We start from the raw sequence: 15,687 nt of genomic DNA, 5'->3' as shown, positions 1-15,687 counted from the left end.
ATGTTAATCCATAAAATTAAGCAAAAATAATCACAACCCAGATCAAAACACAGCATAAAATCAAAACCCTCATGATGCCAATTTTACTTTCATAAGTGACCGACAAAAGGTATGTACACGTAGGATATATTTGTAATAGGCTAACTCATGTACACTAATTATGGTGATTTGACTGTTGTAGGGACTTATTCAAGCAGTTGAGAGTGTTTTCCCTAGGGCAGAGCATCGGTTTTGTTGTAGACACATCCATGAGAACTTGAGGCAAACCTGAAGGGGAGATTTGTATAAAGGCTTGTTTTATAGGGCAGCATCGGCCACTTCTGTCCCCTATTTCAACATGGCAATGGAGGAGATTAAGAAAACAAATCTTGATATGTTTCTCTGGCTTAGTGAGATCCCGACAGCAAGATGGTCAAGATCACATTTTTCAGGAAGGGCAAAAAGTGATATGTTGCTGAACAACCTTTGTGAATCTTTCAACAAGCAACTTGTTGGAGCAAGAGACAAGCCGATCATTACATGCTTGGAGTATATTATAGAGTATATGACCATGAGGATTGTGACTGTGAAGAAGATGCAAGCCACTGCAAGGGGCCCATTAACACCGCAAGCAACAAAAGCATGGGATGAAATCCAAACAGAAGCAAGCAAATTGACGGTTATGATGGTTGATGATGTAACTTACCAGGTATGAAAATTTGCATGACTATGATATTACAATCAATCTTTTGTTATATGCAAATATGTTCATAGGTTAAAAGTCTAAGAAGCCAATGTGTGGTGAATGTGGGGGATAGAACTTGCACGTGCAGGAGATGGGACTTGACAGGTATGCCATGCAAACATGCTGTGGCAGCCCTATATAACATGATAGAAAACAACATGTATGTCGGTCCATTGGAGAAGTGGGTTGATGAAGCTTACTGGTTAGACACTTGGAAGAAGGTGTATAATCACCAAATCAGGCCCATACCAGGCCCTGATATGTGGACACCATCAAATTTCCCAACAATAATAACTCCTCCAAAACATCATACCCAGATTGGCAGACCGAAGAAGAGCAGGAAGAAGGCACTAGGTGAGAAGAAGAAATTGGCAGCTAGCAAGAAGAGGAAGAGGAATATTGAAGAGGTTCAGGAAGTGTTTTCTGCAGGAGGAAGACTTACCAGGTTGGGGCATGAAAAAAGTTGTGAAAGATGTGGAGGTTACGGACACAACTTCAGAACTTGCAGGGCACCAATTCAACAATAATGATGTCAACCATAAAGTTGTGTTTGAGTTAGATTGATGGTGTGTGTTTGAGACTACTTAAGACTTTTGTTTTGAAATTTCTGGTACCATGTCATGATTTGTGTTTGAAACAATTTAAGACTTGTAGCATGTGTGTTTGATTTGGGACATGATAGTTTGTATGCTATGTTTGATTTGGGACATGATGGTTTGTATGTTATTTTGACAGTATTTTGGTTAATGCTTTTAAAACTAGTAGCATGTAGGCAAATAATGCAAACATTACAATAGATTTAATCATGTCAAATTAAAGTACAATTCAAATGCAAACAATACTAGAAGCCAACTACAATGTTACTTCCAATGATAATCATCATTTGACCAGTCAGAGTCCCACACTGGATCGTCTTCATATGGATCATGATAGTAATCTTCTTCCGGCTCACTGGTGTACTTGAAAGCTGCTTTCACAACCTCAGGGTCATAATCATCACTAGGATCCATTTCATGTTCTTCACTTGTTCTAAATAAGTCATCTTCTTGCACTAAATAAGCCATCAACTCATCTTCACCCAATTGATATTCCTTGTCTTCCATTTGACTTTTGTCTTGGTCAAACTGAACATTCTGATCATCCTTCCCTAACTCAACAATATGATCATCCTTCCCTAACTCAACATTCTCATCATCCTTCCCTAACTCAACATTCTCAGTTTCATCATGACTGCAACATGACTGATAATGTGGAACACAAATTTAAAGTAAATATATGAAACAAGAAACTCTAAACATTTAACATAAACTACAATAACAACAACAAAGATTACATTATCCAATACTAAAAATACAATGTCAACAACTAATCAATAAACCCAAACATAAACAAAGAACAAAAACCAACTAATTGCTAGCAACATCTTCAAGCTTGTTACTTCTTTGGTTTTCATTCTTGCAAAATCATCTTTCTTGTTCATCATCTTCACCATTGCTTGAATTACCTTTTCACAACTAGGGCATGTGGGATCATCAGCCCATTTTAGCCATCCACAACTCCCCTTCTGTAACGGACTAAATATATCAACAAACAAACAACCCTAATTCGATTCACAATTCACATATTACCCCTAAAATTGACCTAAGAAACACGACAGACCAAATCATCATCGATTAACAGACTAGAACCTTAATTCGTGAGTAATTAAAACTTACACAGCACAAGAATCGACGCCCCACGTTTGCATCGTTCCTGGATATCCGGTAACATGTCGCGGCACCACATGAACATCTCACACAAAGCTCATCTACACGGCAAGGCTTGGAAGGTGAACCGAGGAGAATTGACTTGACTTGGATTGAGACATCCGTCAATCGGGTCGCCGGATAATTCCGTTCAATTACAGGTTGAGAGAATCTCCGGAGATGGTAACATAAAGGGAAAGAGGGTAGATCGACTAGTTATAAACGAATCAGGGGTAATAAAGTAATTTCCTTTTTTTTTAACGGGTAAACGACGGGTCAACTGATGGTAGGAGTCAGAGGAACCCGCCGGAGAAACACAGGGGCCCATACTTCGCAAAATCTTTTTCAGGGGTAAACCCATCGAATGTGAATATAAACCAGGGAGACATAATGCAGATTTCTCTTATATATACACATAAAGTTTATATATAAAACTAATAAATAAAAAATAATTCAAGCAAAACGAACCGAACTAAACCGAGCGAAGCTTTGCTCGTGTTTGGATTGTTTTTAAACCGAACCGAGCCGAACGACTCACTTTCAAACCAAGCCGAAATCGAACGAGCATTTTTCAAGCAATTTTCAAGCGAACGACGAACGAGCGGCGAGCAGTTTGGACGGCCCTACACCACTCTATGAACTCCTGAATACCATTATACTACAATACCGTTAGTGCATGTCTTGACAAAATAGTCTAAGTTTTATTTTAAATATAATTTAAAAAGAAAGAAAGAAAAAACTGAATTCTACACAGAAACACATAGATCTATCTAAATCATTATAATTGATAATTTGCTAATAAAAAAATACATCAATAAAGTTTCATACAAAATGCGTGCCCATAAAAAATGTATTTTTGATTTATGATTTTAGGGACAATCATTAGCGCCGGTTGTTATACGTTAGGTTGTGCGTCTCATGATGTAAATTAAAGGGTATGAGTAAATCATGCTTGTATGAGAACATAGAAAATCACATCCAGGGGCGGATCTATGCATACGAGACCGGGTTCACGAGAACCCACTGAGATTCGGATTTTATATAGAACGTATAAATAAAACATGAGAATGAACCCATATATATATTGTGAGTGAATCAATAAACAAAGTGGATTCTTGTTCTAGTGGTAAACATCCCTTCTTCTTAATGTGAGAATCTAAGTTTGATTCACGGTGTATGCCCGTTTTCTCATTATTCATCTTTTTATTTTATTTTTATTTCTTTAAACTAGTTAATTCATTTGAAAGCACGTTTGTTTTTTTATCTAAGTTATTTTGCGATAGTGGGATAGAACCAATGTGCAGGTTATGTAATATACATATTACAGATTATTTGTAATAAAATAATTGTTAAACAGAGTATAAAATATGTATATACTTATTACAGATTATTTGTAAAAAAATACTTGTTAAACATCTACTAACTAAGTATCAAACTAACGATTCATTTTAATCTCTAAATCTACATATACTTTTAAATTTGATTTGCAGGCATTATGAATATAAAGAGATATTATTTATTTTTAATTTCTAATGACGATGTTTGTTTTTTGTTATTGAATCGTATTTTTATTATATGATAAACCTTAATTAACTGACATGAACCGTCGAAATGACCCGAAATCGTCAAACCAAGTACCAACCCGAACCGTCATACCAACCCAAATAGTGAACCCGTTTTAAAAAATTCCTAGATCCGTCACTGATCACATCAGTTCTGAACTCCTAAATTGCTTATTGCTTATTTTCATTTTTATATCCTAAAACGTCTCTTTATCATGGAAAAATATGTATTGTAAGCAAGCATTATATGCTACGCATGTCACGTTTCATTGTTAATATTGGTCTCTACTTCTAGATCCTATTAACCTAGTGAAAATGTTAACAAGTTAAACGTAAAAATGTTGAGAACGTATATACCATTGTAAATTTGTCTTTCATGATACGACTAAACATTTTCAAATTGACCTATTTTCTTAGAAAAAAATCACCTCTGACTTTATCAAAGTAAAAAACAAAATAACCGAGTCAAAATACCAATTGACAGAATTTTACAAAAGAACTCTAGGTAAACCATCACAAAAGAATACAAATAGCAGTTCAGATGTATTAATTTATTTGACTTGGTTTTCATATAAACTTATTAAGTTGAGGGGTTGTGTAACAAAACATAAATATCTTTCGTTTTAATTTCAAGCTTTGTTATAATGGTTTGTTAATTGTTTATTATTATTTTATTTCATGTGTGGGCTTCTCTCTTGGTTCACGGGCTTCTCCAAGTTGCTACACAGCCCATTGTAATTGTTAGGCCATGGATTGCTACAAAAGTACAAACACACTTTTTGACAATACCGATTTCTTTGTGATCCCAATAAGTGTTGTTCTCATGACACTAACCTATTAGTGGTATGAAGTCCATTTTTACGATTACGATGTTTTGAGTTCAAATCAAGATAAATGTGGAATTTTACGGTTAAAAAAAATGATGTTTAAATATAGTTGGGCCTTTTCGGCGTCTAGCTGTAGGTTTGTTGTGTTTTTTTTATTTGTATAAATTTGAACAAAAAAATATGTATCAAAAAGTTATAAAGTTACCAACTAGTCGATAGTTTTTTTTATTGTTTTTGAACGGAGATCAACTTGTTAATAGATAAGTTATCATCCGTAAATAATATATATTATAAAAAGGTATTTTAAAAGTTGGAATGATTTGAATCGCTAACATAACAATTTTAAATTTTAAATTAATAATGGTCCATCCTCTTAGTTTAAAACTTAAGTAACATGCTGTCAATTAAATCTAAATATCGATCACCAACACATTTATACCTTTTTAATTACAAAACTGTTTCAAATTAATGTGATACATTTTTCAATTTTCAGATTAACTTAGTTGTAGATTTTTTTTAGTAACTTTTGTAAGTTTCATGTGATAGATTCCATAATTTGTTAAGTAAAGCTCCTATTTTCTTAAAGTATCTAAAACTACATTCATATGCATGAAAAGTAAAAACTTCACATAAAGGTGTTAATGTCAAAATTGAATGGTATGATTCATTAATAAGATTTAAAACCCCAAATGGTTGGTTACACACTTACACGGGTGAAACTTGATTAGCGATTTAGCCCACCGATGAGGTGGAAAGCCCATGAAGATCAAACCAATCCAAAACATGAAAAGGGGAATGAAGATATTGGAAACGTTTGATCTTAAATTGAACAAGTGTTTTACCCCGTGCAACAAACTTGTGTTTTATTCAGTTGGGTCTGTTTATGTACCCGTCGTGTTGTTGAGGTGCATTAATATGAAATCGGGTGGTATAAGTTAAATTCATTAAGATACCGACACTAAATTAAAAAAATTAATCTGTCAACGAAGAAAATAGTAACAGCGCTCGTATAACTTATAATAATAATAGAAAAATTAATATATTAGAAAGTTCATAATTGTAACAACACTGATCTTCCTGTGCGCGTTGCAAGAGCGTGCCAACACGAATCAGGTCGGTATTGGCTATGTTCATTACAGTACCAAAAATAAACCTAAAAATAAATTCGTCATATTTAAAATAAAAACTCAAAAAATAGCAGCACTCGACAGATTTGCTCGATATTTAAAACTAAAACAATGTATAGCGGATTATAAAAAAATTAAAATATTTAAAACAATATTTATTTGCTCGATAAAACCCAGGTGTTGGTAAAATCCAAGCGTTGTGGCGATGAGTCGACACAAATTCAGTCGGTTTCAGTTATTTTCATTACGATACCGAAATTAAAAAAAAACAAAACAATAATATAAAAATTGACGTGGCTCGGTGGTGTTCTGCCACTTGACCAAATGAAAGCTATTGCTGCACAGAATATCTTCTTTAATCTTTACTAGTGATTTACATGTGGGTTGCACGGATAATAATCCCAACTTTTGTGTACCGTTGCGAGAGAAGTTATACATCGGTCGACTCGTATCGTTTTTTCGATCAAAATCCCTAAAACATCGGTCTGAAACTCGGAAAAAAACTTAACAACTTTATCTATTATTTAACAGAAGTACACTGAGACAAAAATAGTTAAAAGTTGGAATGTTGATAGTGATTTTTAAAGTTAGAATTATTATCGATCAATACATAAAAGTTATGATTATTTATTTTCAATTTACCTTTCTTTTTTTTATTCACTTTATTAGTTGTTCTTTCAATTTCTTTTTAAATGTCTTACATGTGAGACACACATAATCAGATTTGCTGAAAAAATGAAAGAAGTTAAGACTAGAGTCTGAAATACTTATAAAATTTAAACATAATGGCATCGATCATATGCAAAAATATTTCATTTTAGATTGAAAGTGTTAAATAAGCAAACACATAGAGATCGACTATAAGAGTAATTAACTCTAAAAAAATATTTGCATCTATGTAAATGATAAACATGTACATAGAAAGACCAAATGCACCGTTACACAATTTCATTTTCATGTCTCACTTTATTTCTGTTGTACACAATACTACACTTTTCACATCTTCTCTTTATTTTTTTAATTACATTTCACTATTCACATTTCCATTTATATCCGTAACATGCCACTTGATCCAGGAACTTAGTTTAGCTCGTCAAAATCGATCGACCTGTTCCGAATCACGTATATATCCGACCCTATATGCCCCAAATTTTGATGTTCATCTTTCAATAAAAAATAGTATAAAAGAAGGTATAATGTCTCTATCTCCAAGTTCTTATTTTCCTAAAAATTAAGGATGCCTGTGTGTTCAAAAATCAAGATAAGGTAACGAGGGGATACTTGCAAACAAGCCCTCCAAATCCCATTCTCCCATTTTCAAGCTTTCTCCTGCCCAATGATTTTCAAAACCAACTACCTCCTCCACTTTAACCTTACCATCAATATCCCTATTATTAAAGTGGTGGTTAAAATTAGTTGATCTCTTATCAACCATGTAATTAGTAGGATTAGCATTAACATCTCCATCCATGACCCCACACCCAAGGTTAATATTGTCATTTTCCATTCCTATCATGTATGGTACTTCAAGAATACAACAATCATCATATCCTCCCATGCTAACATCTCCTATGCATGGGGAAACATTAAACAAGCTTGATGTACCATTTGCTTCATGGTTGGTGTTATTTTGAAGAAGTGGTGGCAATAGACCAAAGTGGTCATGGCCTTTCATAGGCATAGAATTACTATGCATGGATGATGATGATGTTGTCGTGGTTGATGTTAATGATGATTCCATGCACATCGCCGTATGGTCGTGATCGTGCATGGTTATGAACATAGCAGCACCCATGATATCTCTACTTGGGTCGGGGGACGTCTCGTCAGTGTTATTGTTTGGTGAGCTTTTAGAGACGTTGCTAACTTTTTGTCTTTTCTTGATTGTTGAGTTCCAAAAGTTCTTTATCTCATTATCTGTCCTTCCGGGAAGACGAGATGCTATTTGAGACCACCTGAATTTTTGTACATAATAAGTAACATGCCGTCAACAACACATTGAAAGGAATTGTGCCTAATGACATATAATTTCTAGGGCTCGGTTTGACAACTTGGTCATTAACAGCTTTGATTCATAAAACTATGTAACATAGTAATATCTATCATTTCTTATATGGGACCCTTTTAATTCTAGTGTTAGATAAGTTAAAACCAATATAAAAAGTATATTGTAGTTTCGACCTTCCAGTCCTGAGCTTAATTTATATAAAATGAAATAAAAAGTTTTTAGGGATTTATATTTTCTTAAGCAAAACATGGTCGTAGAGTTGTATAACTTTCAATAAAGTTTGTGAAAGTAAATGAAAATGACTTTTTCTTGTCGCTATTAAAACTCATTATCAAGTCATTTAACATGCATTTTGTTTGTTAAAAATACATGAATTTCTATATTAGTTCATTATAAGTTTTAAGTTGTATACTTGTATATAGTAGTTATTGAGATGATGTGTAATTTAAGCAAAAGATTTTTTGTTTTAGAAAATGAATATGGAACACCGGTTATATAAATATTACGAAAAAAAACCATGCATTTTGAAGATACAAAGACCAATGCCTAACTAAACAGAAAAATTAGAACAGACAGCAAAACATGATCAAACTTTAAGGTAGCAACTTGACCAACGTAACACCCATGTTCGCGACTCTTATTCTAGATACTAGATACTTTTTGTACTTTGACTAATGAACGACAAATGATACTGTGTTTGCATGTGTTATTTTTTTTATTAACAGAAGCCAGATGGTCTAACTCACCCAAATATACCGCTGAAGAGGAAATTCATCACTTTGAAAAAAATCATTTGAATTTGGTTACGAACCTGAGACCACAAAGATCTCAAACTTAACATGCCGTTAGACCACATGGCCATTGCATGTGTTAAACTAATATATTTAGATTTAATCACATTCAGAATTATTTTAAACATCCATCAAATATATTATGTTATCTTATATGAACATCAAACAGTTCATCTAAGAATTATTCAAGAATATAAGTATACATATCTATCCACCAAATTTGAAATAAACTCTGAAGCAAATGGGAATCATAAAACCTTCTTGATATTTGAAACCAAGAGAAATCAATCCAGGTTATCATATATATATATATGAAAATGTTGTTACTAGCTAGGAAGGTATTGGTTGTACAACTTGTCATGTGTGTAACACATAAATTTACAGCCAACTTTGGCATTTCAACGAATGTTTTTGACAGTAAAATGAGGCATCAATTAATGTACCTTTCACCTTTGTGTGAATTGGTGTAAACACCTACATGCGCCTACTTCTAAACATTATTTGTTACTTGCCATAAAAACAAAGAGAGGGTGAGAGACACACCTGTTGCCAAGAATAGAATGCAGATGAATGATAAGTTGTTCTTCTTGAGGGGAAAACGCGCCGCGCTTGAGATCAGGTCTCAAGTAATTTATCCAACGAAGACGACAACTCTTCCCGCACCGTAGCAGACCGGCATTCCTAGCAATATCAGTCCAACAACCTTGACCATTCCTTAACATGTAATTCATTAGCTTCTCATCTTCTTCAGGTGACCACAGCCCCTTTCTAAGCTTTGTAACAACATTATTATTATTATTATTATTATTATTATTATTATTATTATTATTATTATTATTATTATTATTCTTGCCCACCTTGTCTCCCCCTATTAGTTCTGGCTTTCTCATTGGAAAGACAATTAAGTTTTTTAATGCTCTAAGTAACAAGAGAATGAAGTTGGTCATTGATTGAAATCACAAAGTACATATAAGCAATTCTAGAGATAGAGAGAGAAAGAGAAAGAGATGGATGGTCGTCTTGTTTTTAACTCAAGCTTGTCTTTTTCGATGCATTTTTCTTCACTCACAAGGTAATCATCATATGTGTACGAGAATTAATTCATACAATTTACAAACAAACCATTTTGCTTCCACTTCACATAATATTCATCTTTCTATGACCCTACAAAGGTCCCCCTCCAATCCGTTTTCTACTCTATCTATCAAATTAACAAGGGCCCACAAGCATCACTATCATCATCACCATTGCCACTTCGAGAAGCCACCCCCCCCCCACCCTATGTATATACACGTGTAAATATGAGAGATAGTACAGAAGTACTAGCTCTTTGTGCATACGATGATGTTTGTGAAAACTTACGGTTAATGTGTTTATGGGAGTAGTTAAAGGTTACGTGAAAAAAAGACAGTAACGCATTAAAGCATGTCTATGTTTTGAGGTAAACCACTTCCTAAGCAAAATAACTGTCGGCAGCTAATGTTTTATCCCTTTAAAATCATATATATGTATCATTAAAGATGAGTGATGCTAACCACACTACATATAATAACAACCAATCTATCTTTAACTACTGTTTCCTCAAACCACTCTTTGTCGTTCGTTTATTTCATCATTAATTTATTACGATTTGACATGAACATATTCTTATTTTATCCATCACATGTGGACTTCATTTCTCAATAAAGACCATACTGATCAATCTGGTTTCAATTTTCTGATATACATTATAAATCTCCACTTAATGAATAAAATGTTGGGGATTTTGGGAATTATACTTGAATTTTCAGAGAGTCGTATGGAAACATTCATATTAGAAGTTATTTGGCGGTTCCTCAATAATTTAATCAGGTAAAACTTTGAATTTGAGACAAGAAACTTTCATAAGTATGAATTTTTTGGTGAAAGATGAACTAGAGAGGAGACCAAATTGTACGAACATAATGTATGTGTATCTAGTTAGGGTTAGGATAACTGCCTTATGCAATTAATTAACCTTGAAAATAGGTATCTCATTAATATTGACTTCATTTAATACTTATGCATGATTATGTGTGTGACATGATCATAAAATTTATTTTCAAATGAATTTTTAATGAAGCATTCTCATTCATGAAACAAACGTATGTGCATAATCTAAACATGTACTATGTAAGAATTATAACATTTTAAAAATATAAATCACTGGCTAGAAATTAAATGATTCAAATTTGATTTCTTTTTTTTTGCTAAATACTATTTGATGGTACTTAATCTCCCCATAAATGCATGTACACACAGTATCCATATATGTGAATATCTATATAAATATACACAAACACAGATCCCTGGCTAGAAATTAAATGATTCAAATTTGATTTCTTTTTTTTTTTTACTAATTACTATTTGATGGTACTTAAATCTCCCCGTAAATGCATATACATACACTAGTTTGATTCTCCCGTGTTACGGGGGTTTATTTAAGTTTTTGTTTTTAATCGTTTTGTTATTTTATAATGATTTATTTTATTTTATAACGTAGTTTTGTTTTAATTTATTACATATATATTAGTTTGTTATGATATTTTTAGCGTTTGGGTACTTTCAATTGAGATGTGTAGGTTTTTTAGACTTTTAACGAACAAATATAAACGAACATGAGCATGTTATTTTTTTAAATAAATATAAATATTTATATAATGAAAAAGGGGGCGTTGATGTAGTTGACGATGGTGGGTAATATCAGAATTTAACCGGCGATGGTGATGATAGACCAATAACGGAAAACATGTAAAGGAGATAAATTAAATTAGGGTTTGATGATGAAAGTGTTTACTAATAAATAAGATCTTATAACCCATTTGATGGCTATTAGGGTTTGGTAAGACCTATAACCCGTGAAAATTATTCTTTGATGATTAAGGGGTTAATTCACAAATAAATGAGATTTTATAGTCCGTTTAAGAGTTATCCATGTTTGGTGAAACCCATGACCCGCAAAAATTATTGTTTGATTATGAAGGAGTTTCAGAAATAAATGAGATGTTATAACCCATTTAAAGACTATCTAGGTTTGGTAAGACTCATTCCCATGATTTCGGGTCAAATGCATGAGAAGCCTCCATTTATAAATCAAGCAATCTGGTGGCTCTAGAGAATGGGGGAACAACCTGAGAATGACACCTAGGATTTTATGGTAGGCAATTATATAGATAGTTAGATATACACACGGTACCCATATATGTGAATATCTATATATATATATACACAAACACACACACATACATATATATAGAGAGAGAGAGAGAAAGAGAGAGAGATAAACTTACTTAGGATCAATACAAGTAGAAATTTCCATATGAATAGCACGAATTAAAGGAAAATGTCACGCGATTTCAATTTTGTAAATGGACAAATTATTATTTTAATGTTACCTTCGTAAAACTATTCTAAAATTGTTATTATTGTTATTACTCTACACTTTTAAATAGCATAAATAAAAATAAATTTAAATGTAAAATTTAATTGCAAATTGAACAAAATATAAGATTAATATCCGTTTTAACATGGTAAAAAAATTAAAATATAAATCCCCAAAATTTAATACCAATTAGGCTAATAGATTCAAGTGTTAGGGTCAATTACAAATAACTTCAAACATAAAGAACATGCAAATAACTAGATTAATTATTATTACAATATAGTTTTTAAATTAAAGTGAATGTTATTATTTTGCTTTTTTTTTTTGTTGTAGCATAATTACAATTGCTCTAGTTAAAAAAAAACTATAAATGTAATAATAATTACTCTAATGTTAGGTGCATAAGGTATTTGTACGTTTGTCATTGTAAGATCTATTTGTATTGGATCCTACCTCTCACATAATTATATGGCGTTTAGCAATGATTATGAAAATTGTTTATTTGACTAGTTGTAATTGAAATAATCTGTTTCTTATAAGTAAATATAATTATATAACTTAATAATAATAATAATAATGGCAAACATCATATATTAAGGTAGAAGTGTAAGAGCGCCCAACCTAGAGGTGCATAAACCGGTTTGGGTTGAAACTGATTATGTTTGGTCAACAAGAAGTCAAAACCAGTTTATGATCAGTTTTGATTCGGGTTAAAACTGGCTTCTTGACCATGTTACGATCGGTTTTGGTTCGAGTTTTGACGGTTTCTGTTCGGTTAACTGGTTTTTGTGGGGAGAAAATTACAAACCGGTGACAATTTCAATCAGTTCCAAACCGGTTTATATATAATCAGTTTCAAAGCGGTTTGGTTTCGGTTCAATTTTTGGGTCGGTTCAGCTAACCGGTTTATTTGTCCACCTCTAGCCAACCTAAATCTTGAACGTGGAATATTAACTCGCTAATTATTAGAAGTCTTAATATTTGAACGTTTACCATAAGCATAAGGGAATTGTGTTGCATCTCTATAAAGTGTACGATAGGTTTTGGTTAATTGAAAACATTCTGTATTTTTCTTATAGTACAATTGAAGACTTTATTTGTGATGTGGATGTTAAGGAACAACACCTAAACAAAAATATTAAATAGGCGGAATATTTCATGCAGAATTAATTAGTTATATATGCATTTCTAGGATCTTGCCTGAGGATTGAGACTAGCAATTTATATATAGATAATCACTCGATCGATCTTGTTATATAGATTAATAAAAGATAGATAAAGTAAGAAGAAAAACTGTCAAGTTACTCAATGGTTCCCATAAATCAAAATAAAATAACAGCTGGAATGAAAGTGTCTGCATGCTTATGAAGCCATGCGAAGCAACATGGTACTTGGTCATAAAGACAAGAAAACCACAACATAAAATATTAAAATTATGATGATCCTACAGGTGCCAATACCAGTTGATATTCTATGTTATCATCTTTCTTTAGATGCCTGCTAAGTGAGACCTACTATAGCGTCCAAGCTTCATAAAATGAATCTTAATTAGCGCTATGCTGGCAGCTCAACCTTTTGGTATTCTAAAATATGGATTCTTTCTTATAAAACGATATATATATTTATTTTCCTAGGATCTTAACACCTTGGATCATATTGGAATGGTAATAATAGTTAAATTAGTTTAGAGAAAATTCTTCCATGTATACTAATGTTTTGTTCTCCTTGTCAAAACGTGAAAATTAGCGAAGTTAATCCCTAATCATCTATTCGATCATGCCCAAAATCACGAAGATAAAAATGGCATAAAGTCCTTATCCGACACTTTCTAATATGTTACTAGGCTAGAAGTTGCATAACCATGCATATTCAACTAATTAATCGAAAATGATGTACGGATCTAGACTACAAACTAACAGCCTATTACATATATGGAGCCCAGATCGAGCCTCAACTTGTTTTTTTGTGTTAACAGGCCGCTCATTGGTTGCTCAAAGATGGCTTCGTGCATAATTTAAGATGTGGTGGCTAAATGAGTGTTGAACTAAGGGAGTTAGGGATAATCTCCATCCTTTGTGACGATAATTGTGTAAATGAATGGCCAAAGATCTATTTTACTTACTTGTTTTGGTATTTTTATTTTAAAAAGATGAATATTATATATAACCTGGAGGAAATGAAATAGCTTTTGCATCATGTCGATTCACAATATATGAACAAGATGCACATCAAATGATGGTGTTTATTAGATATTTTGATTTTCAAAAGTTCTTAACTTTTAACAAAAATCTTATCGTTGACGAATTAGGTATTTTGATCGCTTTTTTATTTGTCGACATGATAAGCTAAAATGTCTTATAACTCTATGAGTTATTAGATCTTTTCCCTTTCTAAAAAATGCATCATGGTTTACTGGTATAAAGAAAGATCGATTCACCAATATTTTTTATATGATTTCAAATTTAGTAATAACATTAATACATTATTTTCTCACCTTTTTCTTAATAGCCGTTGAAATTACTCTCAATACCCAAGTGACTTTTTCTGAGACTGGTTATCAACCGTCCATACTAATTAGATGTCTCATGTTTGACTCACCCAAGAGCATCATCAATGAGGAAACTGACTGTTGTGTGAAAACTCCATTAAGTCATGTTTTAAACCTGAGACTTCAAGCTAGAATCTCAAGCCATAATCATCACCCCAACAACATTATCATCTGACTTAATTACAAGTTTACAACCTCACATGTTTTTTTTTTTACCCTTTTAATGTTTGAGCGATCAGATTCATATTTTCAAGTTAACATGATTTAGCACATTAACAAATATATATTATATATTAAATTTCTATAAACTAGCACAAATCAGCATATATGCCTATATAATATATCAATGGCAAATAACAAGTATTTCTACAATAACACATATTATTGCATATTTTCAAAACAAATTCAAATTCAATAGAAAGAAACTGCACATAAATCAGTTTGCGATACGGGCTCAAGCTATCGCACTACACTTTGGATTTTTCTTATATGTTAAGTACATTATCGAAATTTGATTGATCTCCGACACTTTTCTCACGATGGCCCCTATATGTTTGTTAAGTGACTGATCAAATAATGGCATAATCGGCGTGGATAATCTCATCTACTATGAGTTACTTAGCATGTTTCAAATCATGCTAGTTGTAATATTCGCTCAGAGATTATTTAGAAATGAGAATGCTTAGTTCATAATTCATCTACGTTTTTGTGGTTATCTTTGTAAACTATTTCCATTCTTATCAATCTACATTTTTTTACCATATTTTGATATTGCTTCTATATGAAGATACTGTTACTTACGGTATCAAATAATATTAGTTTGAGTAAAAGAATATTTAGAATTATCTAAATGTTTAGTGTTTTATAGAAAAACGTTTATTTACATATGTCAAATGTTTAAATTGCATTTCCTTATAAACTTAGTGAATTATATTTTCAGCTAATGGTGTAGTGA

General features: G+C 32.3%; 1 protein-coding gene across 1 annotated transcript; it reads right to left on the bottom strand.

The window, feature by feature from the left end:
* Positions 1 to 7,116: 7,116 nt before the first annotated feature.
* Positions 7,117 to 9,825, bottom strand: LOC143581580 (transcription factor MYB83-like). The gene is made up of 2 exons (XM_077064338.1): positions 9,328 to 9,825; positions 7,117 to 7,940 (listed from the first exon to the last, which is right to left on the bottom strand). Exons 1-2 carry the CDS (start codon positions 9,729 to 9,731, stop codon positions 7,235 to 7,237), a joined length of 1,110 nt encoding a protein of 369 aa, XP_076920453.1. The 5' UTR covers positions 9,732 to 9,825; the 3' UTR covers positions 7,117 to 7,234.
* Between the last annotated feature and the right edge of the window lie 5,862 nt (positions 9,826 to 15,687).

The sequence above is a fragment of the Bidens hawaiensis genome, unplaced genomic scaffold, assembly GCF_021521415.1.
Source record: "Bidens hawaiensis isolate Kalapana, Puna unplaced genomic scaffold, B.hawaiensis_p1.1 tig00031104_1, whole genome shotgun sequence".
Taxonomy (NCBI): domain Eukaryota; kingdom Viridiplantae; phylum Streptophyta; class Magnoliopsida; order Asterales; family Asteraceae; genus Bidens; species Bidens hawaiensis.
This window is presented reverse-complemented; position numbering and strand designations above follow the sequence as displayed.

What these genes read in the sequence shown, in the direction of transcription:
- LOC143581580 (XM_077064338.1), bottom strand. Translation starts at nt 9,731, where the DNA reads ATGACCAACTTCATTCTCTTGTTACTTAGAGCATTAAAAAACTTAATT. An exon ending in CATTCTATTCTTGGCAACAG is followed by an intron (nt 7,941 to 9,327) that starts GTGTGTCTCTCA and finishes ACAAAAATTCAG; the next exon opens with GTGGTCTCAAATAGCATCTC.